Source organism: Mytilus trossulus, chromosome 7, assembly GCF_036588685.1.
Source record: "Mytilus trossulus isolate FHL-02 chromosome 7, PNRI_Mtr1.1.1.hap1, whole genome shotgun sequence".
NCBI classification, from domain to species: Eukaryota; Metazoa; Mollusca; class Bivalvia; order Mytilida; family Mytilidae; genus Mytilus; species Mytilus trossulus.
The window spans coordinates 71,870,820-71,896,433 of record NC_086379.1 but is presented as its reverse complement, the minus strand read 5'-3'; the positions used below and the strand labels follow the sequence as shown (position 1 = coordinate 71,896,433).

General features: G+C 31.8%; 3 protein-coding genes across 3 annotated transcripts in view; 2 read left to right on the top strand and 1 right to left on the bottom strand.

The window, feature by feature from the left end:
- LOC134726651 (uncharacterized) overlaps positions 1 to 5,242 on the top strand; it is a 62,193-nt gene extending 56,951 nt beyond the window's left edge. Inside the window, exons 39-41 of the mRNA XM_063591061.1 lie at positions 1,159 to 1,414; positions 2,301 to 2,588; positions 4,676 to 5,242. Of these exons, the coding sequence (XP_063447131.1) occupies positions 1,159 to 1,414; positions 2,301 to 2,588; positions 4,676 to 4,839 (708 nt within the window). The 3' untranslated portion in view covers positions 4,840 to 5,242. The remainder of the gene's footprint in view (positions 1 to 1,158; positions 1,415 to 2,300; positions 2,589 to 4,675) is intronic.
- Positions 5,243 to 8,628: 3,386 nt separating this feature from the next.
- LOC134725727 (uncharacterized) lies at positions 8,629 to 16,374 on the bottom strand. The gene is made up of 5 exons (XM_063589763.1): positions 16,230 to 16,374; positions 12,508 to 12,666; positions 11,136 to 11,258; positions 10,424 to 10,582; positions 8,629 to 9,952 (listed from the first exon to the last, which is right to left on the bottom strand). Exons 2-5 carry the CDS (start codon positions 12,652 to 12,654, stop codon positions 9,881 to 9,883), a joined length of 501 nt encoding a protein of 166 aa, XP_063445833.1. The 5' UTR covers positions 12,655 to 12,666; positions 16,230 to 16,374; the 3' UTR covers positions 8,629 to 9,880.
- LOC134725728 (protein SPMIP2-like) lies at positions 16,363 to 25,241 on the top strand. The gene is made up of 6 exons (XM_063589764.1): positions 16,363 to 16,518; positions 19,195 to 19,418; positions 20,093 to 20,151; positions 20,487 to 20,581; positions 23,218 to 23,274; positions 24,090 to 25,241. The coding sequence occupies exons 1-5, from the start codon at positions 16,446 to 16,448 to the stop codon at positions 23,253 to 23,255; spliced, it is 489 nt and encodes a 162-aa protein (XP_063445834.1). The 5' UTR covers positions 16,363 to 16,445; the 3' UTR covers positions 23,256 to 23,274; positions 24,090 to 25,241.
- The last annotated feature ends 373 nt before the right edge of the window (positions 25,242 to 25,614 follow it).

Here is a 25,614-nt window from a genome sequence, read left to right as displayed (position 1 = left end):
TATATACCATAGAATCATTTGTGTTTAATAGTTGTTCGCTCAACCGATTAAAATTTTATCGCGAGTTTTGGCATAGTTATATGAGGGGGGTTAAGGTATGTTTGGGATGAAAAAAATCCATGACCGATTGTTTACGAATGTGTTGATCTACAGCCTGTCTTTCAAGCGATACAACAATAAGAATTCGTCAACTCTCTGAAAAGTCTCATTAAAAGAAAGACTGAACATTTAAATACATCAGAGTGCGGCATAACGCCCAAACGTGTACCAAACTTTGCGTACAAATTATATGTTAAAAACAGAAACTACAAACATAGTCTTCAAAAATTTAAAACTTCACGAAAGAGATGCAAAAAAACCAGCAAATATAATAGGCTTATAATTTTGTATGCCGGTCGAGCGTTTCATCTACAAAAGTCTCATTAATGAGGATTTGTTGCAACAATCCTCTTTTAGAATTTCTTTGAAGCATATTTACATGTTACCTGAACATTTCTTTATTCATTTTTATTCATCTTATAATGAATTAGACTATTCAAATCATAGATGAGTTTGTTACTGACGTCGATAACGTAAAATGTTAATTTTCTCGTGACTAGTATAACTTAAAAACGAATTAATGGACCCCTCTTTTTCAAAATGAAATTTTGCTTGGTTATGATTTAGGATTGTTTGTTCCAATTTATAAACCAATCCCCGATGATTCTTTTGGGAAAATGGATATATAAATAGCAAACCAGTTTTTTTTTTAAACAAAAAAGCTAGGTTTGTCGTTCCAAAGAAGAAAAATGTCCAAAACATCCAAATATTTGAAAAATATAACATTTCCACCCAGTTTATCTCTAAAAGTAGAACATAAAAGGTTTATATGTTATTGTTTATTTCATTTGACTAGGTGACAAATGGCTTGTAAGGAAACTTCTCAGCAGATGTACATTGTTATGCATCTTTAAATCTTTACAAATGTACAGTTGATATGTATTTTATCAGATGTACATCATGTATGCCTGTAATAAAGTAGATGTGTTTGAGCGATGCACAAAAGCCGAAGTATTTATGAAAATTAATAAACAATTTCTGTTTTGTTTTGTAGTCTACAAACATGATATATTAATTGGTTGTTTCACTTATCAATATAAACATTATATATACTTGTAGTGCTGTGGATATTTCATTGGAATTTTAGCTTTTATGGAAACACTAAGGTTTTTGAGACTACTACGATTTAACAAGAAAGTATCTCTATTTACTTCGACAATGATGTATGTGGCCAAACCACTGCTAAGTTTTGGTGTTGTATTCATGTCTGGATTCTTAGCATTTTCTACAACAGCTTATTTCTTCTTCAATACTTACATGTTTGACTTCAGAACATTTGTATCAACTTTAGAAACGCTATTGTCCATGATGTTAGGTAAGTGATTAATCTTCTATATATAGTACTAGCATATCATGTATATATAGAAAATAGTATTTTCTAGTGAGAGGGTGCAAGAAGTTATCAATCTTAGGAGTAAGAGACAAACTGGCAACACCATGACAATAAAAAAAAAAAAAAAAAAAAAAAAAAACAACGAACAACATTCTGCAAAACGCACATAGAAAAAAATAAAGACTGAGCATCATGGTCCCCACAAAGACCGGGGTGATTTGAAGTTCGGTGAAAATGATACATCTACCTACAGACCAGTGGGTGACATGTGGTTAGTTATAGAATATTTTGATTATGTCTTTCACATTAATTAGAAATAAAACTGTACGATGACTTAATTAAGTTGCTTCAATCCATGTTATTTGGACTTCGATCGATAGATATTTAGTAAAATAGTAAAGAATATACCACCTTTGTTTGAATTAGGAAAATCTTAATATGAAAGATTGACAGGATTCTTCCGTTACAAATCACAATCCAGCATATGTCCTACAAAGGATTATCCTGCAGACCATTTCAATCTCCTTTCTTCCTCTTTTGTATTATTAATTCCAGTTTCTGTCGTCCTGATTCACCTTTTTTGTTTCCTTATTCTTCGAGTTTTCTCTAAGACTTCTACCTCTCCTATTTACTCCTTATTTGGATTAGGATCTTCAATTTGTTTTATGAGACTATTTGTTCTATCTTTTTACCTTTTGTGATGTAGAATAATTGAAGCGTTGGAGTCCTTTATTTCAATCTAAATAGGATGGTAATAAAAAAAAAGCAGTAGTATGCAAACACAAATCATTGCTTACTGGTTCGAACATAATCCTTATAATCCACATAACCACTGATCGTCATTTTAAGTCTATTTTTTCTTTTTCAGGTAAATTCGATTATGAAAAGGCATGGACCACTACAAGAGTAGCGGGACCGATCATATTCGGAATGTTTGCTCTATGTTTTAACTTTATTCTCGTGAACTTTTTTCTGACAATTGTAATTGATGGTTTTGAAGTGGTTAAAAGTGATTTATCTAAACAATCAAATGATTATGAAGTTGTAGATCACATGATGAAGAAAATGAAAATGCTTTTAGGTATTGATGTGCCGAGAAAACGGAAGACTGGATATTCAATGGACCCGAGGCTGAATATATATACATATATAGAAGGCATGTATCTAATGTTATTCTATAATGCGTACGTTTGGTGTGCGTGTAAGAAAAAAACCCACCATACATACTTAACGTTTAATGACTTTAACGAATTACCTCTGTTAAGATAGTCAACCTGAGCTTGAAGTATCTCGACTCTTTAACCTATCATGGTTGAATGCTATATGTTAAGTCTTACGATAAATGTTATAGTAAAAGTATTCTATCATTCTAACAGTATCCCGAAATCATGTCTATGAAGTCAAGGTCAGTATCCTATGGACATGTATGCCTTACCATTATTTATACTAATATATATTAATACGCCAAAAATAGCTAGTGGACCTATAGTTTTTGAGGGACCTTATAAAAAGCATCGACCATTTAACTTGATATAAAGGTTAGGCCGTGTTCACACCAAACGCCGTGTACAGTAAACATGTTTACATTTGGTTTAATGTAACGTACACTAGTTTCACATTAAATCTGTTCACATCTATACACCTTGTTTAGCTACCTATACATAAGATTTGTTCTCACTTGTAAACTATATGTCATTTAAATGTTCATTACGTAGAACCGAATTCAAATTTTCTAACAACTTTTCTAGCAGTTAGGGAACGACCATATGACATTTAAAAAGGGGGGGTTGGATTTTCCCCACAATTTGATTAAAAAAAGCCAGTCATTCAGATGATTAAAATGAACATATATTCTGAATCCAAAATTTCCCATACATTATAGTGTTAAATATCGAATTGGTACCATCGAAAAAACAAACTAATTGAAAACTTTCGCGTGAGAAAAAATTCTGACTCCGAAACCCCCCCCCCCCCCTTTTTTTTAAAGTAAAGTAGTTGCGCCTTTAAGAAAGTCATTTTGGATAATTTGCAGTAGTTTAAAGATGTCTCGATAACGCATTAAAAACGTGGGTTCACCATCAGCGTGCTTACAGACGAAGAAAAATAATTGCGATGTTAAGGATCTGATTCACTACATTTCTATCTTTTCTGTTCGTTTCAAATGTTTTTTTTTCTCCAAGGAGTATTTGACAAAGGGAGGGGGTAATGTTTTTTTTTTACTTATAATTGTAGTTTAACGGATTTGAGATACTACGCTACATACATTATAGTGTTAAATGTTGAAAACAAAATGTTTATTACCAGCATCGAAAAAACCAGGAATATCGGACGTTTGCGCGGAAAAATGTCTGGCTCAAATAAATAAACAAAATACCCCCCCCCCCCCCAAAAAAAAAAAACCAAATAAATATATCAAGTTTGGTCAAATATTTCTGTAAAGAACTTTATTAATAATTGTTATAAATATTAATACTATTCAGAAATTGCTTCCTTAAATATACATGGTGAAACTAATGTTTTAAATACCTAGTGTTGTGTACACTTAATCTACACACGGCCTACATCGAGTATCGACTGCATGTAGACAAAACATGGTTTACACTACATGTAAACATTAAGTTTTATCAATGGGAACATTAATTTGTTTAGTTTACGTGTGAGTAACACTTACACAACACCGAGTTTAGGTCAATGTGAACACGGCCTTAGATGATCAATGTCAGACGTAAAGGTATGCCTTTAAAAAAATCCTTCTTATTTACACAAACTTTTGATGGCGATAATGATGAGTTGGTATTTACTCACTTTCAAACATTACCGGTACATAAAAGTTAAAATCAAACTAAAAAACCCTGTCTTAAGTGGTCACTGAACCATTTAAAGAGTCAAAGATCAACTTACATTCGCCAGACGGGAATTTATTACAATAAGGAATAGGTAACCGTGGTATAGTGCATCAAGGTTTCTCTACCTTCTGAAATACTAGTGAACAGTTTTATTAAATATATCCCAGTGTCTGTCGCAACAGCGTCTATCTGTCTGACATTCAGCGTTCGAGACAAGAACCAATGATATAACTAGACATGAATTTCCTGTATTTACAAAACAACAATGAAATTAATGCACTGTTGAACACGTTATGATTCTAAATAAAGTCTATGTAGAAATCATATACCACGTTACAGAATAGGAGCATTTAAATCATGCTGAATAATAAAGATGCTTATCGTTCTCAATTTTTAGGAAAAACTCCCGACCAAGAGTTGTGTGATGAGTTAGATGGTAAAGTTCAGAGTATGTTAGAGAGATGTAATACTCTTGCTGAGTTCCCAGAAGATGAGGATCTAGAGGAGGAAATCCAAGAAGTCAAAACAAAGAAAAAGAAGAAAATAATTGTTGCTGAATGATTTATCATCGGTTGTGTTGGCTAAAACTGTGTTTCTACTTCTTGTATATAAGATACTTTTAAGGAAAGTTTTTCAATTGTGCCATGTCAAAGATTTCTGAAAGTAAATTTATGATGAGAATGCATCTAAAAGTTATGTGTACTGTTTTTTTTCAAGTGTACAAAACTGAAAGAGATTGATCATGTTTACATTATTTTTACATTTCTATTTTTTTATTTCAAATAAACTAGTAAAGCATTTTCCGACATATATATTTTTTTTCAATCTAGAACTTGTTTTCTTCGGTTATATAGAGACAGTGTTTTTCTGTTTAAGTTTTAAAGTAATGCACAACTGATTAAGTGCTTTTGACAAGTATATAACTCCTTTCGAAATTATTGGATAGATTTGATTTATGCAGTTTTTAATCTTATATTTTCCCATAAAATTGGTCTTATTCTTTTTCATGACAACATTAATGAGCTAAAAATTAAGATGGTATGACTTGCACCTATCTTCATTTAGATTTATGTTGTTTTTAAAAATAAATGGGCCATTACAAAGGCATGGACTTGAAAACCAAAATGTATGTGATTCGTCTCTCTGTTTTTCATTGTACTGCGTGTACGCTTTGTACATACGCCTTATACTGATTTGTTATTACTTTAGTACTGTGCATATATTATGTATAAAGTAAAATAACAAAAAAACTGAACTCCGAGGAAAATTCAAAACGAAAAGTCCCTAATCAAATGGCAAAATCAAATGATAAAACACATCAAACGAAAGAACAACAACTGTCATATTCCTGACTTGGTACCGGCATTCTTAAATGCAGAAAATGGTGGCTTGAACCTGGTTGAATAGCGCTAAACCTCTGACTTGTATGACAGTCGCATCACATTCCATTATATTTTTTCACGATGCGTGAAGAAAACAGACATTATATGTAAAATTGTTAAAATAGGGATACAGCCACCATCACTGTGTCACAATCTCAATCGAAACAAAAACAAACACATATGTAACAATGAAGTTTAAAACAGGAAATATAAAATTTAACAACCATATGCATTGCTACTTATATACGTATTCAAAATAAACCCAAATGACTGCATGGCGAGGTTCACATCAACTCGAGTAGAGAGTCGCGTGGTTGATGTTCCTAAATGTTACGTCACACAGGAAGATATATAAATAAGTCGGTCGTTCAAAGTATTTTCTATATTATTATAAAACAATAACATAAAAAAACATTATAATAGAACAATATTAACATATATGAAGGATATTTAAAGTACAAAACTACGCCATATGCATCCCCAAAAAAATACAAAAACTAGCACGTACAAAGCACACCAGCACAAATGAAAAGTATTAAAAACAACAAATTGATATAAAATCATTTTGTAGTTCAAAGTATTTTTTAAATAATAATAAGACATCAAGATGATTGCATTCAAATAGAACAAAAACATAATGAGAATGTTTGAAAGTACAGAACCACGTCATGTGTACCAAAGAAACACGAAAAGTTGACCCTTTTAACAAAAATATAAAAAAATCAAAAAATTTGAACCAAGCGTTTTATCAGAAAAATTACACTGGTTATATAGCAGTTTGACAAACACTAATTTCGATCATTGAGAAGCTTTATATTGCCTTCCCAACGCAACGTTATTAAACGTTTAGCTGATATTAAAGAGTTATCTCCCCATGTCGATTATTGAATTCTTGTTTTTTATAATCGAAGTTTCAGGACCTGAGTAAAACGTGTTAGTTGAACTAGTGTATCATTTAAAACAAGAATGTGGCCATAGTACACGGATGTCCAGCTCACACTATCATTTTCTTTGTTAAGTGTTCCATGAAATTGGGGTCAAAACATTGATTTGGCATTAAAATCATAGCAAAGGGAACATTTGTACTACGTTTCAAGCTGAGATTGGACTTCAACTTCATCAAAAAACTATCTTGAAAAAATACTTAAACCTGAAGCGAGACAGACGGACGAAAGGACGGACACACAAACTGAAATAATTAAAGTCCACTCTACTATCGAATATGGAGCATAAAAATCTTTTAAAAACAAGAATTTATAATAGCTGATTTTGAAAACAAAACCATGTCTGTGTTAAGGTGTTACAACGTATTAATATCCCGATTTCGAAATGATAAACGTAAAAAATATATATTGTTATATCAGCCGTTCTTCCTTCTCGTGCAGTTTTGTTTGAGAAAAACCCTGTTAACGAAGTTCGTATTGTATAAATCCACGAAAACAACATATTACTTGAGATATGTGAACACCATAATATCACTCATAGTGTATGTAGCTGCTGTGAAATTTGAGGTTGAAAATACTAAGAAAGTCAAAATCATCAAGTTTGTCAGGATATGTATATCACTGTCAAAATCTGAGAAAAGATAAAGATGTGAAGCAAACCTCATCCTTTCGGTTGTGTCATTAATCCTAAGTTCAATGGGTTATATCATTGAGAAATTAAAGAAAATCGCAGAATCATACCCTCTGCTCCATCGTAAGTAGTTAATATAATGTCAGCTAATGGAAAATGTTCAAACGTGTTCACACATATAAACTGCATTAAAATGGTTGTGTTTCTTTCACCAACAAAGGTATGAAGTAGAATGATTGGAATTGGACACTCCTTAGTTTTACGGTTATCATTCAAAATTGGTTAAAGGCGCTTCAGACACAAGAAATGATTAAGCGTGTTGTTTTAAATTTTAAATTTTTTATCCTATCACAAAACCCAGTCTCATTACCTTTTAAGTTGATGAGATATCATCAGTTTCTGTTTGTTACCTTGATGTATCTCTTCCTTCTCCATTTACATGATTTGAACATCTTTAAAACGTTAAAAGAAAAAAATAACGAACTTCAAGGGAAATCAAAAACAAAAAAACATTTATATTACTGTCGATTCAATTATTTTCGTGTGTACCAATTTTCGTGGTTTGCAGAAACATTGCCCTTTCGTGGATATGTGATTTCGTGGCTTAGTTAAAGTCATGCAACCTAATAGAAAATCTGCACTTCGTTGAACAGGTTCACCTTTTCCCACAAAAATTGATATCTAACTAATAATAATAATGAATCCACAGTATAATATGGCATAATCAAAAGCTCAAACACATAAAACAAATGAAAAAAAAAACACTCATATTCCTGACTTAGTATGGGCTTTCCCTTATGTAAAAATATTTGGATTAAACTTTTTGGGACGATTTTATACCAAAATGTAATTAGTTCCATTAAGTAAGAGATTAAAAATTGGTGATTAAAATGGTGGCTTTCGTCCTGTACATCCTCCCTTGATCTACCATGGGTATTTGGTAAAACTTACCGAATTCTACTTTATTTGACATTTTCAACTTTTTGTTATTCTTGCGTAACTTATGAATGGCATTCGTAAAAGATACATACATCGAGCTTACAAAAATTTTAATTCTGGTATCAACGTAAACTATATTATAAAGGTTGTTTATGAACAAAAATTGAAGGGGCATAACTCCTGCAAACAAGAATAATGTGTACCAGTTCTGGACCTTCACCACTGCATGCAATAGTTTGTGATGACCCGTCAACTGAAGCATAACTGGTCATTCTAAGGAAGTCATAAACCACATGAAAATCTTTGTACCTATGGTCTCAATGATAAAAGGACAGACTGAAGACACATGTAAAAACCCGAAATCATGTGTTTCAACTTTCAACCTTCAAGTTTGACTGTCCCTCTGGTATCTTTCACCCCTCTTTTAAAGGTATAACAAATAGAACACAGAAAAGAAAATCATAATATTTATTCTGTAAATTTCACAATAAATAAATCATATAAACAAATCATAAATATTTTTATCACATCAAAAATAAGGAATGCTGTTTTAGGATTGTACGAGCACTGTTTGATTAAATAATGACCAGAGAAAATAATACATAAAAAATAAAGGCAAGATGTGGTGTAATTATACTATCACTAGATGTCCCTCTCCTAATATGACCTTCACTGCAACAGCTATTGTTTAGAAACTTAATAATCCATGTAGGTTACAAAACATTTAAAATTCCAATAAAATAACCATTATAGTACTGTATTAGCAGGGTCTTTGTTATCTGCAAAGATTTCCATGAAATACTTAAAGCTGATACAAACTGGACATTGTATAAATCAGTGTTCTCCTCAGAGATTGCATTTAGCATCATGGTATACAAGGAAATTTGAAATACCATCGTGCTTCTTCAAATTATAGCATCACATCTGTAACATAATCTATAAGAAACCCAATTCAGATAGCATCACATTTAAAAATATAGCATCCATAACCATCATGCTAAAAGGCCCTGGGGAGAACACTGTTTAAAATGATAGACCATTGTATCCATGGGGCCACTTAAGACAGGGACTGTGTATCTATACATAATGGCACGTATTGGTTTGTTATTGTTAGTAATGCTTCAATTAATAATCAGCACCATTTTGACTTAGAACAAAACATATAGTTCTGAAATATGCTGATTAAACAATATCTATAATACTGAAAACTTAATCTGGTTGATAAAATACACCTATAAATAGTAAATGTTTAAAATAAGACAAATGGTCAAATAATCTTTAGTTAGATTTAAAAAAATCAAAATTGTTGCAAAAATTAAACAATTGGCAACATGTCAAACCTAACTTCATTCATAGCAATTAATCTCATGTAAAATAGTGACTACATTTTCAATAAGAGCTATTGTGCAGTGTAAGGCAAAAATCCATGTTTGATAAAGTTTACTCTACATAATATTGTGATGACAAACATAATAAGTAAGGCCAACTAACAATTAGGTTCCTTTCCTATTGTGTGCTTTAAACAATCAAAAACTTCTGCAAAAAAATGCAATCAATTATTTAACATTATAGATTTCTTTTTTGAAATTTGTGTAAAAATACATCCACTTTTTGCTTATCTTGTAGTAGGAAGACAAAAAAGGTATTTGACAATCTCCCTATGTTTTGAATGTTGATACACAGTTAAAATGAGTATTATCCTGGTATTAATCTTCCTGGTCTCCTTCTTTCTCTTCTGTTTCTTCCTTGTCTTCTTCTTTACTTTCTGGTTCTTCTTCCTGTTAATAATAAAATAAAATTCATACAGAAGATGGAAAGGTGATACAGTATATGGAGATTAAATTAATTTATTACACTACATAAGGTGATTATATGATTGATTGTTAAATGCCTCTACAATCATGTTAAGCTATATTGCAACAGCCAGTCTTCATTTTTTTACATAAATAAGGCTGTTAGTTTTCACGTTTGAATTGTTTTACATTGTCTTAATGGGGCCTTTTATAGCTGACTATATGCGGTATGGGCTTTGCTCATTGTTGAAGGCCATATGGTGAGCTATAATTGTTAATGTTTGTGTCTTTTTGGTCTTTTGTGGATAGTGGATAGTGTCTCATTGGCAATCATACCACTACTTCTTTTTTATATTTATTGGTGGAGGAAGCTGGAGTACTCTGAGATAATTAACAAACTAACATTTACACAACATTCTAAATCATTCCCCCATATATAAATATCTGTATACTGACCTTTTTCTCTTCCTCCTCTTCTTTTTTCTCTGTTTCATCTGTTTTCTGTTCTGATGTTTCTTCAGTCACCTTTGACATGTCTTCAGCTGGTTCATTTGCCTCAATAACAGGTGGAAGTTTTGTTGATGAACTCTCTTTCAATGCTCTCTCTGCATCAGCCTAAGAATAGACAATGTATTACCTTTATGTAAGTATAACAAACATACAATTCAGGTGTACAAATAAAAGCTCATGAGTGCAAAATATAGCTGTAATTAAGATTACTGACAAATTTCAGCTGTTTACCCTTTCTAAATTTTTGGCTTATTTTTACAAGATTAAATCCAACTGACTGTAAATAATAACAATATTTTTGTAAACTCTTGTATTTATCTCCACTTCTATTGTCAAACTGTATACTGTATATAAAGTTTAAAGATGAAAGATGTCTGGTATTTTTGTGACTTTACAAAACATCAGTATTCCTTTTATTACAAACAAACAGACTGAATACAGTTAAAGACTGACTCATGTTGGGCCCTTTTTTTGGCCGACTTACAGTATGGGTTTTTATCATTTCTGAAGGCCATTACGGTTGCCTTTAATTTTCCTTAGAGTACCATATTTTTGTTAAGTTATTTTTTTTCAAGAACCATAATGTAATTTTACACATACAGTACTGCATTGCATATATAATTTATTATAACATATTTCAATATGATTCTCTATATACCTGTCTTCTTTCTTCATCCTCTTTGGCAATCTGTTCTGCTTCCAACTTCCTTTTTTCTTTCAGTTCCTCATCTTTGACAAAGTTCTTCTTTTCTTCTTCTAATTGTTCAATTTCTCTCACTTTCTATAATAAATGAAAGGATAAATATGTAATGAGCACTTGAAATGTTGATGAAATATATTTGACTTTCAACACATACATGTACACCCAGGATTCTCTTTAAGACATGTATACGTGTCCTGGATGCATCGAAATCGAGCTGGACGTCTCAATTTTGAAACCCTTGTAACACCAAAAATTACCAAATATGTATAACAATTAAAAAGTCTATGAAAAAAACACAACTTATGATTAATATCTTAAAACTAGTTACTAAAAAGTTAAATCACAAAGTATACTGAACTCCAAAGACATGTCAAAACCCTAATCAAATAGAAAAATCAAAGCATTAATGATAAAAAACAGCAAAAGAATGGACAAAAACTGTTATATTTCTGGCAGGATACAGGCATTTTAAAAATGGTGGATTGAACCTGGTTTTAAAGCACTTAACCTCTCACTTGTACGACAGTCGCATCAAATTCCATTATATTGAGAATGATGCATGAACAAAATAGCTTAAATAGGGTACAACAACAACATCAACCACACCTTATACTGGGGATGATTTCAGGAGATCTGATAGGGAAAGCATATCCTGCTCCACATATGTCGTGTTGCTCATTTTATTACAAAACATATAAATAGTCTAATTCAGTAGGTCACTTTTATGAATGAAACAGAATTGTAGTTATGACATGAGGAACATAGCTGATATCATCTGTATAACAGATATTCTATAAGGTCAACAAACTCATGGTGGTGTACATTGTATGTAAAATTTATGAAGTGATGATTTCAACTTCACTGTTTGGAACTCTTGGTTTTAAAATGAAAAGATCACAATCGGGAAGCTGTAATCATCTCTTTTGTTTCAGTAAAGTTTTGTTTTCAACTGACCTTCATAGTCAATTTCTAGACATAAGTTTTAATTAAATGGCAAAATGAAATGCTCAAAAACATCAAACGAAAGGATAATGTTTAAAGAATGTTTGCCTTGTATTACATTTGGGTTTTTTTGGGGCCTTTTATTTACTTTATGTTCCATATCATTAATTTGTTGCATAAGGAATACACTACCCTATAGAAATCTTTTTGAGAAATGGAAGGGAGAGAAGCCTGAAGGTGTGATTTTTTTAATTAAAATTTATGTCCAGAAGAAATACAATCCAAAATAACTGTGTTACCTCACATGAAAAATACAAATTTAAATGAGAGTAGAATATTTCAATCATAAATATTGTTTTTTTAAATTTAATTTAAAGTTTCGTACCTCTGCAGCATGATTCTGATTTTCCATATATTTATATAACCATTGTGCTATGTATTCAACTGGATCCCTTGGTCTTTTCTCTGCTACTTCAGCTAAACAGGCTGTTAAACTGTTCCCTAAGTGTTTCTTCAGATATGTAGAGTCCATTTTGTATTATACCTAATTGGAAAGACAAAACCATCATTGTACAAGTAATTCTTAAATTAAAGTTGGTTACAAATTAATCACATTTTCATCTTTTAAATATAGAATATAAACATGTAAATGATATACAACATGGATATACATGCTATAGGGGGTTTCTGATTTAAACCAGCTCTTTTATTGATTGATTGGTTGTTAGTGTTCCTTTTAACACCACTTTAGGGCTATCCTGTGGCTGTCAATTTTCATTGGTGGAAGACACTGTAGTGCCCAGAGAAAATGAGGACCTCCAAAAGGAAAACTGACAATCCTAGACAATTATGATTAGAGTGGAGTGCATCTGCAAAATCAAGAACTCACAACCTCAGTATTGACTGGCTTTAGCCTTACAAGTGGTTACCATGTTTACTGTAATAATATGTATTTTACTATAATTTTATCAATGTTAAAATATTGTCATAGACTGGAACGTTTGAAAGAAGGATTATTATTTGATACATTTATATGTTGTAAACAGTTACATAGTTCTAATTTAAAAACAATGTAGTATTCTAGTATAGATTAAATTCAGAGAGAGATTGAATTACCAAATTTTGACCAATCAATTGGTTCTTTATGTCAGTATGTTGAAAATAAACTATGTAAAAGTTATTATGTAAAAGTTACATGTATTTAACATTTTGGAATAAAATGAAGTATCAAACAATTGACTCTGAAAAAGGGAAGCTTGTTGTTATTTTTGTATAAAAAAATGTTTTAAAAAAGAAAAATATTTAAAATTACAGGACTTAAAAAAAGACAATCAATCATTTGTCAATTTGTAAATTAAGAATAAGCGCTCACTCTTAAAAAATTGAGACAGACAGATATTCAAAAACACAAATAGAAAGATCCGAGCGTCTTTGTTCTATTTTGCTCACTGGGTAAAGTTGAAGATGAGCCTCATTTTTTATTAGAATGCCTTCTTTATGTGGTTTTTAGCTTGTTTCTGACCAATGCTTACATTCCAAGTATATATTTATATGCTTCTATTATTGTTGTTGTTACCAATTGTGTAAATCAATTGTATTTGATTTTATGCCCTTTATATGGGCACTGTAATTTGGGAAATAAAAATATTCTATTCTATTCTATATATTCTAATAGAACTACAGTTTGTACTTTAATAAGAAGATGTGGTACATGTACATGTATAGACCACTTTCAACATATATTTGTTCCACCTTACAGAAGTTCTAACGGAAACTTTGTTATAAACATTATCATAATATCCATTCCTGTTGGAACAAATATTCTATACTATTTTATCATATGGTACAAAAATCATTAAAAAAAAATCAATTCGTGTTGACCCCAGGTTACATTTAAAATGTAGGTATCATTGAAAAAGCTCCAAATTATCTCCCTTTGGTGCAAAAAAAAAGCCATTTTTTTGGCATTAAGATTGAAATATCTTTTTAATTCATCGGTGACCTATAATTTTGATTGATGTTTTCGAATAAGCTGTACATAAACTAAATAATTTACGCAATTTCGGTAATTTAATTCTTTTTATATTTCGATATTTTTACCGCTATTTCTCCTATTAGTTCAATAGAAAAAAAGGACAAAAATAAAAATGTATGACAGATTGGGATTGTACATGTAATTGAACAGTGACCCCATTTTTTTATTTCATTTTTCTATAAAGTATAAGATAAAGTTCATTTATAGAAAAATATAGCGAAATCCTATATTAAATATGAGACTTAGTCACTACTATAACACAGAGATTGGTCACTACTGATTTATTGTGAAATGTGAGTCTCCACTTTTTCAGCATTCAGTAATTAACAGTAGCAAATGACATATATCACCACCTAATCACTGAGACTACTAAATGTCTATATCAGTATCGGATATAATTTAAAATAAATTATGAAAAAAAATAATTAGATGGAAAGGAAAATAATTTATCTATATCTTTGTTATCACTATTCATATCTGAGGGGGGGGGGGGGGGTAGGAGGGGACTGATCCCGAAATCCCGGGCTTAAAAACATGAGATCCCGAAATCCCAGGCTTAAAAACACGAGATCCCGAAATCCCGGACTTAAAATCATGAAATCCCGAAAGTCAAAAAAAAATTCCCAGATCCCGGAGTCCCGATAAAGGTCCTATCCCCCCTCATATCTAGATAAAAGAAAATTTTGTGTGTCAGTAAATTTGATTTAGGTCTAACAATTTAGGAATCTTGGTCCGTTCACCCCTTTGGCTTTCGCACCCTACACGTTCGTGCCCAAATATACTATGGATTATACAAATCTTATATTGTATATTCATATCTTTTTTATGTAAAAAATACTAATGATCGAGTCAAAATTTTACTGTTTTGGGGTTTAATAATTTGTAAACGAGGACTATGAGAGGAATTCTAGTCAAATCGGCACTTGGTTAAATCAGCACCTCGTCAAATCGGCACCGGGTATAGTCAAATCGGCACCTAGTGAATTTGGCACCTGGTTAAATCGGCACCCAATGCAGTCATTTCGGCACCCATGCTAGATATGTTTAATATATGTTCTGTTTCACTATTTTGAACAAAACAATAAATCAAAGAACATGAAAAAGGGGTAATCTGTATATTGACATATTTACATTTTATTGTCTTTGTGGGTGGTTGTGGGTTGTTTCTTTCTCGGGAGTCCACTTTCTACATACAAGGTCATAGGATGTGCACCTGGAATAGGTCAACTTTTCAAATTTGAAAATATGTGAATAGGTCAGGAAAACTATCAGAAATATATTCAGAGTATTGGATGTTCTTATGCATGTTTTAACCAGTTGATCATTTTGCATGATTGTTGGTTTAATGCTGGTTGAAGTTTCCTGAGAAAAAAAACACCTTTAAATTGCTACTTAGCATGCTTTGCTTGATTAGTATCATGAAAGGGAGTCTTGGTTTTCCTTTGTATTGTTCTTATATTCTCGTAATTAAACAACAGCTTATGTATTAATTAAAGGGCTTCATTGTTTTAAGTTTTTGAAGAAAACACAGCAATAGCTACTTGTAAATAGTTAAAACAGCAAAAACGTAAATTATGTATCTATAATAATTTAAAAAAGTTTAGAAAATAATAAATCTACATTAAGTAGGACTTCATTTTTATCAATGTATCTAATTATTTAATCCAACCCCAAAATAATTAATAATAGAAAGATTAATAGATTTTTATTTATATATGTTTATCTTATCATATATTATTGGATGCCGAATTGACTTGAAATGGGTGCCGATTTGACTAGATGCCGATTTATTTAACCAGGTGCCGAATTGACTTTTTCTATGGGTGCCGATTTGACCAGGTGCCGATTTGACTTGTACCCTATGAGAGTTAATGATAGGAAAACCTCTCCGTAAAAGCATACATCAGTCGAATTTTTATCTGTAGATAAAAAACACACGTGTCTGACATAATTTGGCAAAACATCATTTTTCTACTTTTAGATTTTAAGATTAAAGTTGACTGTAATGCAGTAATAGATCAATCGATTTCTGTTAAATGTGTTCATTTCACCTTCATATTGTAATACTTTACCTTTTGACTTTCGTCTGTACGTTAATAAACACAAAATTAAAATGAATTTCTAACAACAAAACGTTCACTTTTTTGGTATCTAACCGGATGTTTACGTATAGCCTCGAACAAACTCGACTTCCTTAGAAACCGTCTGGGCGTCACGTTGTCAAGTGGATTTATCAGCTGAAGATCAACGTGGTTGACACACGACTGGTGACATCTATATCATCAAAGATGCCGACCGAACAAGATCTATACAATGTCATTGACAGCAACGAACCATGGAAGGGAAGAATGCTATTTACAGGTTGGACTTCATTAGAATTTCAAATTAAATAGAAATTTACATATTTTTAATCATTTTTTAAATGTCTGAGAAAAAATTATGCTAAAATAATAATAAATTAAGACTATATCAACAATAACAACATTAGATAATTTGAAAACAAGAATAAATGAAGTGAATATTGATCAACATTATTCTGAAAATAAAGACATACACTACCGGTGAGGACTGGTCCAAGCGAGTTATTTTTTTATAGAGAGTTATATCTATTTTATGTATTTATAAAATTATTATAAAAAGAAAGACATTTATTTCAGCCTCAAAAGATCCATATAACATGACACACAATTTTCTGTTTAAACAGGATAAAATGTTACACATGTCAAATTTCGGTAATTTGTATTTTAAAATAATACAGTTTTTAGTAATTTATCATCTTTGTTATGCTTTACCAATATGATACGAGACATGTAGATTAAGAAACTGTCAGTTGTTCTATAACAGTAAAATTTAGCAAAAAAATCTTTTGCTCTTGAATTTAAATAAAAGTATAAGTTGATCCCAGTGATTATGCTATGACCCATTATCTTTGCGTTGATCTCATAATTACCTTATTTGAGGTTGAAATGAAACCTTAAACCTAATCTAAAATGATATTATGAAAGCATAATATTATTTTATAGGGAAATTAAAGTTACAATTTCCTCATTAAATGGGTATTGTGTGGCCTAGACAAAATCAATTCTGTGCGGAGACCTCTTGGATTTAATTTTGTTATTTCAGTTGTACTTTGTTTATCAGTTTTATTGCCATATAATAAATAATCCATTAAGTACTTATAAATATTATATATGTACCAACTGAGACTGCTGTGTTAAATAAGTCTCCGATACCCGTTTCATTGATTTTTCTTTTGTTATTACCGCTTCAAACACTGGGCCCTTCCACAAGTACTTAATTTGATATCTTGTACACAGGTTGAGTACGGCAAACTTGAAAGAAAAACGAGACACCCTAAAAAAATATTGACAAGAATAAAGATATACATACATTTTGAGAAGTCTTATGCAGACGAAATGCTCGTATTTATGTTTGGTGTCTTTGATGATTTTTTTTTAGACAGGACTTACAATTTGGTGAAGTGCAATTCCTACGTGAGCAAAATCAGCAAGTCATCAATTTTACTAGAGAGCATATATATTTGTATATAATATACATTTGATTTCTCTAATTTCACTTATTATTTGATTTTTTTGCGGTAGAAGTGTGTTTACTTGCATTTTCTTAAAAAAATATAGTTTGTCAAATTTTGAAGGTTCAAATGAACACTCACGTCAAATTAAAACTGTAAGTCCAAGTCATCATGTCAAAAAATGAGAAAGTTGACTTAGAATATAAATTAAATTGAAACAACTCAGCAACCAAAAGTCCGAAATTCGCTCTAAGTATTTATCATATAAAACGGCAAAAATGAAAACGGCCACTGACAAGGTTCTTCGTTAGCCAATCACACTAATATGTTGTTGGGCTAAACTAGTGTTTGGATTTTTTGAGATTACGAACGTAATCTTTTTGACTGACTTAAGGAATTAATTTTCTTTGGAGAGGTTTACTAACAGCGTTTCTGCAATCCGATAAAAATCTGTTATCTTTTTTTGTCAGATTTGGTATATAATGTCAGTCTAACTCTTATCCATCACTAACAAATGGCCACAGCTACGCTAGTCCCGTATAGTTATGTAGTATGCCTTTATACCGTATGCCATTACGATTTATATAATCCACGAGTAGTTCTAATTAACTAATTTACTTTTTACATTGAAAATACGGGACAGTGCAATCAGATTTATGGACAGGGTGTTTGGTTGAAAAATATTTGAAATATTTTTTTTTACTTCTTTTACTGCAACGAAGAGGAAGATTTAGTTTTCATAAATTGCAAAACTTAAAGATAAAATTGACAAGTTGATGAAGTCTTGAGAATTTGAAAATTAAAAAATTAAAAAAAATGTACTTTAATTTGCAACTGCTGTCACATGTTTAGGATTTCAGTCTTCAGCCTTAAGAATCGGAAAAGAACAATAAAAAAGCTGTAGCCTTAGTTGCATTGGATTTGTCAAGCGCATGTATGGATTTAATGTTGTGAACTATTTTCTTTATTTCTATTAAATTTTCATATCCATTATAACCCTGTAAATTCGTGTCTGGTCTAAAATCGACGCTTTTGCAGCTTTATCCGAAAGACAATTTTCAATATGTACATATTTTAATATTTACACACATGCAGTTTGAGCTACAAGAGAAGACTCTTGAATTAGCAACAGTTTACAGTTATTCGTTTATTCAAAATTAATCATATGCAACGCAAGGTAAGTGTTCTTTTTTATATATATATTTACGAATTCGAATTCTTGTAAAAAGTAACTAAACTACAATAGATGCGATTCTGTGCATTGTACAGTAAGTACATAGTAATGATAGGAAAACTTTTTGCAACAGCTTGGTCTTGGATGAGAAATACGGGAAAACTGACACTTCCTCTTTCCATGAAATTTGGTCCTTTTCTGTATGCCTTTGTGATCTTTCATATATGGTCGAATTCTGTGATAATCAGTATAGGAAAAATATTCAAGGCTTGTCATTGCCTCGTCATCTAATTTCTCCGTATGAATAAATCAGTTCAACATACATTCTCAGGTCCAGATGCTACTAAAGATCACTTGATGACTGTCAATCAGGAGCACAGACAGGTCGGTATAGGGACCATGTCCAGAGAAGGCACCAGTGAGACTGATTACCTGTGGAGACCTGCAACTGGAACACCTTTCCACAGGCCCAGGACCAGTAAAGTTGGGGAAGTTGGCTGGGGAATACCTAATAGCACCGACTGGAAAGTGTCTCGAACAGGAAAACAGATTATGGTAAATTTGCATTTTACTGCCACTTGCAGTATTCTAAATCAAGGCACTAAGGCTTTTACGATTAAGGTTGGCAACTATTTATCTCAAAACAGAAGACATTGTCTGCTAGAGTTTAAACCGTCTTCCGTTGATTTACCAGTGGACCTAAACAACAATAAATATTTACAGTGACATTGATAGCTCATACACAATTATATTTTATTCTTGTAACCGTACTGCTAGGTATAGCTCAGAGTTTCATATTTAAAAAAATATAATCTGCAATAGAATATTATACAATTACTGTCTATAGGTAAATATGTGGTTTTATTGACTTTTGAAAAACTTATATTCTCTGAGGCCAATGGCCGGAGTGAATGTACTAAGTTTTTCATGTCAATTAAACCACATCTTTACCGAGACACAGTAAAAAGAAAAAGACAGTAATTTTTTTAATTCCATGTTCTAAAATATGTCTTTTTAAAATAACAACTATTTACCAAAACCATTTGTACGTCAAACATTTCACAGTAACTGTTCATGAACAGTTTTTATACCCGTAAAAGCATGCGACGTTTTCCTCGGTGAATACACTTTTTTAGCTGGTAAATAAGCTTTTTTATTCAATATTTGATTCATATAGAAAACCCTACTAAAATTCTATCAATATGGAATAAAGTTTATTTATTTTGCAGCTCGGAGAATTCCGCCAAGCCTGTGAAGACCGACACTCGCATCTGTACCAAAACGCATGGTAGGTTTCTTGTGTTTTTGGCACAAAGCAAAATCAATTTCTAATCAAAGAACGCCATTAAAACACAAAATAATGTTGGATGGACAATGGGAAGTTGTCTCATTGTCACTCATACATATTCTTGTATATAAATACTCCAAGTAATAACGCCTCATTTCCAAAGACATGTATATTAGTTTCAAAAACAATGTTTTTATTTTATGAATTTCAACCTTCCAATGAAAATTTTAAATTGTAGGATTTTCCCCAAAAAATAAGTCATAAAATCTTTTTTTGTTTCGAATACTAGTAGTATCTCAGCCTTCTTTTCAACAACAGAATAATTTTACATTTAGGTTCCCAGGGCCAAGAGATGAGGTTCCTGAATCAACCGATGCTGCTTTAATCATGAACGTCTATAGACCAAAAACAACAGAACAGCATCACACAGGTAGTTATTGGTCCACAAGGAGAAACAGACGTACCCCATCGGCAACACGAATAACCAGCTTTTATACCACACCAACTGCCATGCACACAACCAATACGTATTCCACACGAATACCATCAGCGTCACGAACAACCAATTTTTATTCACATCACAACTATTACAAGCGTTCACGTTATCAAGAAGGTACCACATTCTGTGGCATGGAGCTTTAGTTGTAGTGCTATTGTGGTGTGAATGGCTCTGTTGTTATAGCTCTACCTTAGTCAATAATAGTTTAGGCGACGATTTCATGAAGCAAACTCACCTTTAAACTCACACATTAACAAAAAAATACCCTAGTTCAAATCTTACTTCACATTTCTACCAAGCTTTTCACAGCACATCATTAATAATTAAATTAAATTTTTTTATTGAGTTTTTTTTGAATTTTAAATACTTTTCAAGAAGTCAGATATGCAATATTAATTGAATGAACCTGAACAACAGGAAGAAAAGGCTCAATGCCAAACTTATGAAAAAGATTATACTATTTCAAACGAAGCATAGTTTAATTTTATTTCTATGTATAGATATAGACATCTTAAACTACTTTCCACTGGACTGTTAGTTCTTAGACACTGGTATTTATGGTTTATTTTGTATTAGGGTCCAGGATTTGTATTGAAGTTCTTAGATGCAAGGGAGTTTGTTCACATAGTCTGTTCTAAGTCATAAATAACTTAAATCCATTGGAGTATATTCACAGAGGACTTAAATTAAATAGAAATGTCATTGTATTAGCTTTACTCTCTTTAAATCGTTTTGATAAATACTGTTGCACAACAATCATGCCATGTTTATGCTATTTTTATATACAGTGATATGGTCGGATTATTCTGATCAATATTGCCAATATGTTTTGATGTACAAATCTTTATTAAAAGAAATCTTACAATCGTTATGACTAAATAAAACAGCTTTGTGGACATTCTCCCTTGCAGTTGGATGATGGACCTTTTGTAGAACGATACAAACTAGAATTTATGACATATTAGTTGTAGGTGGTCAATTTCAATTGATTTTAAAAGTTTATATCACGATTGGCAAAGTTCGATCGTGGGACTTTAGTTATTCTACTTAAGTTTTAATTTAGTTCCAATTGCATAATATTGTTTGGATAACAAAAGAATTTACTTTTTTAAATACCCGAAAGAAATGACCACTTTCAACAAAATATAGGGTAATACGTTTTGTGCTTGTATTGTAGATTAAATAAACTATCGCATTTAAATGCTAATAAAACCAGTGTGAAACGCTTTATAACATAAGCTAATGTTGATTTTGTGTGTGAAAAGGAATAACGTAATTTGAATTAATTACATTTTTAAATTTGATCTTAACAAATACTTTTTAAAATAATATTATTTTGAAATACAGATCGGCATTTTGATATAAGGTAGATTAGTTGACTTATAAATCTGGTCATTTATTTGTTTCAATGCCTAAAAGTCTTTCACTTGAATTTTGGTTATATTTCTTGTTACTGCAGCCAGGGAAGTCTAAGTTGGTATAGACAGTCACTGCAGCCAGGGACAGTCTAAGTTAGTATAGACAATCACAGCTGCAGCCAGGGACAGTCTAAGTTAGTATAGACAGTCACTACTGCAGCCATGGACAGTCTAAGTTAGTATAGACAGTCACTGCAGCCAGGGAAGTCTAAGTTAGTATAGACAGTCACTGCAGCCAGGGACAGTCTAAGTTAGTATAGACAGTCACTCCTGCAGCCAGGGACAGTCTTAGTTAGTATAGACAGTCACTACTGCAGCCAGGGACAGTCTAAGTTAGTATAGACAGTCACTGCAGCCAGGGATAGTCTAAGTAAGAATAGACAGTCACTGCAGCCAGGGACAGTCTAGGTTAGTAAAGACAGTCACTACTGCAGCCAGGGACAGTCTAAAATAGTATAGACAGTCACTACTGCAGCCAGGGACAGTCTAAGTTAGTATAGACAGTCACTGCAGCCAGGGACAGTCTAAGTTAGTATAGACAGTCACTGCTGCAGCATAACATTACAAATCTCTTTAATGTTAACATTTAGCATTTCTAGTTAGTATAGACAGTCACTGCTGCAGCATAACATTACAAATCTCTTTAATGTTAACATTTAGCCTTTCTAACAGAGCAGTTTCCTTATACATGTATATGAAAAAACAGGTGCGTGTCAATACGTCAGACAGCAAACTACATTTACAGTAAAACCAGATAAATTATGTATTCTTCTATCTTCATAAATAGTTCCCACATTACAAAAAATAAAGACTGTCCTAATTAAAATAAAGAAAATATTTCACTACGCCAAGTAAAATAAGACAAAGAGATAGTTAAATTGTTATAACTTTTTTAATACACACTGTAACAAATGTCGGTCTAAGTAATTATGTTTCACAGAATGGGGTAAGTATTATTTTAAACTATATGTTAAATTTCTTCAGACTTCAAATAACATTACGTGTATCTTCGTAATTATACATTGTACAAGTTGTGTTCAGAAAAGGTTAAAACAAGACAGTTAAATATTATTGAATTTTTAACTTGCTTATAAGAACTAGCTGACAATTATGGTATGTAAGATTTATGTTTCTTTGTATCCGTTTCAGAGCCAGAGACATCAGATACTAACACCAGTACTCAATGATCAGTTGTGGAAATAGAAGGTAAGCATTAAGGAATTTGACGTACAGTAGTTGTCGTTTGTTTATGTAAATCATACTTGTTTCTCGTTTCTCGTTTTTTTTTGTGTAGATTAGACCGTTGGTTTTCCCGTCTGAATGGTTTTACACTTGTAATCTTGAGGCCCTTCATAGCTTGTCGTTCGGTGTGAGCCAAGGCTCCTTGTTGAAGGCCGTACCTTGACTTATAGTGGGTTACTTTTATAAAAAAAAATGTTATTTGGATGGAGAGTTGTCTCATTGGCACACATACAACATCTTCCTTTATCTATTGGATGGAGAGTTGTCTCATTGGCACTTACACCACATCTTCCTATATCTATTGAATGGAGAGTTGTCTCATTGGCACACATACAACATCTTCATATATCTATAAACATTAATTTAGAGTTGAGCAGGATCTGTTTATCTTTCCGGAGCACCAGAGATCACTCCCGTTTTTTTGTGGGGTTTGTATTGCTTTATCTTCAGTTTTCTATTATGCGTGTTGTGTACTGTTTCTCAGTTTTGTCCTATTTCGTGTTTTGCCATGGCATTGTCATTTTGTTTTTCGACTTTTGGATTTAGTATCCCTTTAAAGAAAATAGCTGAAAAATATAGATGTTTGTAAATGGAAGTGTATATGTAAAAAATAAAAATATCCACACTAATGAGATTATAAGGTAAACATCAAATCATTTTAACGCTATACACCGTAGTTATACTTCCCTGGAGAATGTGTTGCATAGTTTCCTACCAGAAATGGCAAACAACCAAAGTTATTTTTTCTGTTTGATTAAATGATGGTGTTTTTTTTCCAGGTATACGACGTCCATGAAGAGAAACGTTCAGTGCAATAGTTCACGAGATCTTCAAAGCCGCACCAGTATTATATAAAAACCCAATGCCTCAGTTCTTGCACCAATGCTTCATATTGTAGTTTGTTGTACTTTGTACTACTTAAGTATCTAAGATACATGTAGATTTCAAGCCATAGTCTTTCAGTTCGCCAGTATTTCACTTGTTTTTGTAGCTTAACTTTATTGTTTAATATATGTGTTAAATAAATTATAAAGATGACTGACAAGGGAGAAAGAACAGTTCGGATTTAAAACCAATGCAAATAAAATCAAAAACTAGAACATTTGTTTTTTCAAGGACACGTGCCAGTGCAGTATTACTCGTTCTATGTTACCATCCTACACAGAGAAATGATTCCTGGGTCCACATATAATTCGTTCATCCTTAAAACAAAATAACTGATTTATGAGCTACAGACTGCCAGAAACAATCCAGTTGATCATATTGAAATTCGGTATTATAGACACAACCCTGTTAGAGCTGTTATCCTTATACTTCCAATCTAAATATTTTGTTGGCTTGCTTGCTTGTTTTGTTTGTATAAATGTTTTCTCAGGATAACAGCTTTAAAAGAAATGTCTTTAATAAGTTTAATACCAAAACAGTATTTCAAAGAAAAATGACGTCTCTTCCGGTAGCAAAATGTTAATACTGTATTGCCATTCAAGTTTGTCAGCTATTAACCATGTTTTATAAATTAAGAAAGTGAAACATCGAATGTCCGAATGCAGATCGTTGCTTGATTTTTTTTAAACATACATTCGTTATCTGTAATTTTACAAGACATACCTTTATTAATACATGTTAGTATTTTGTAAAAAAAAATGTGTTTTGATGCTAATTTCTTACTGCAAACAGTATTTCTACTCTTTCAACAAACAGATCTTACACGTAGCCACAATGCTAACCGACTTGATTCTAGTAGTTTTTTGTAAATTGCTTTTAAAGATAATCAGATCTGTTTTGTTGATGTCAAAAAGTGTTATATAACTCTAAATGCTCAATTGTTAATACTTTTGTTCATATTATTGGTACTAGGTTTTTAGCAGTTGTTATCGTGAGTGATTATATACAGTATTATTTTGAACACTATATAAAAAGAAAAAAACAAATGATGTCTTGATCTTATTCTTATTTGCATCTTAAAGCTGGTGCTTTATGTCCCGATCGTCCTCCTTGTTTAGTGAACAAATATGATAAGAAAAGAGAAAAATAAATAAAACTAAAGACTGAAGTTATCTATGAACATGTTAAAAACCACCTAGCAACTTCCCATATTGTGAGCAAAATGTTTCTGTCTAGTGTCCAATACCATGTGATAAGCGAGAAGCGTTTTCATATGAGTATTAATTTTGTTAAAAATTGTCAACCGGAAATAATACGTTCTTAGCACAACGGCTGTTAAATATTTGGACTCTTAAAAAAAGATTAAAATCAAAATTTGTCTGTCCCAAGTCAATAGCCTGTACTTAGTGGTTGTCGTTT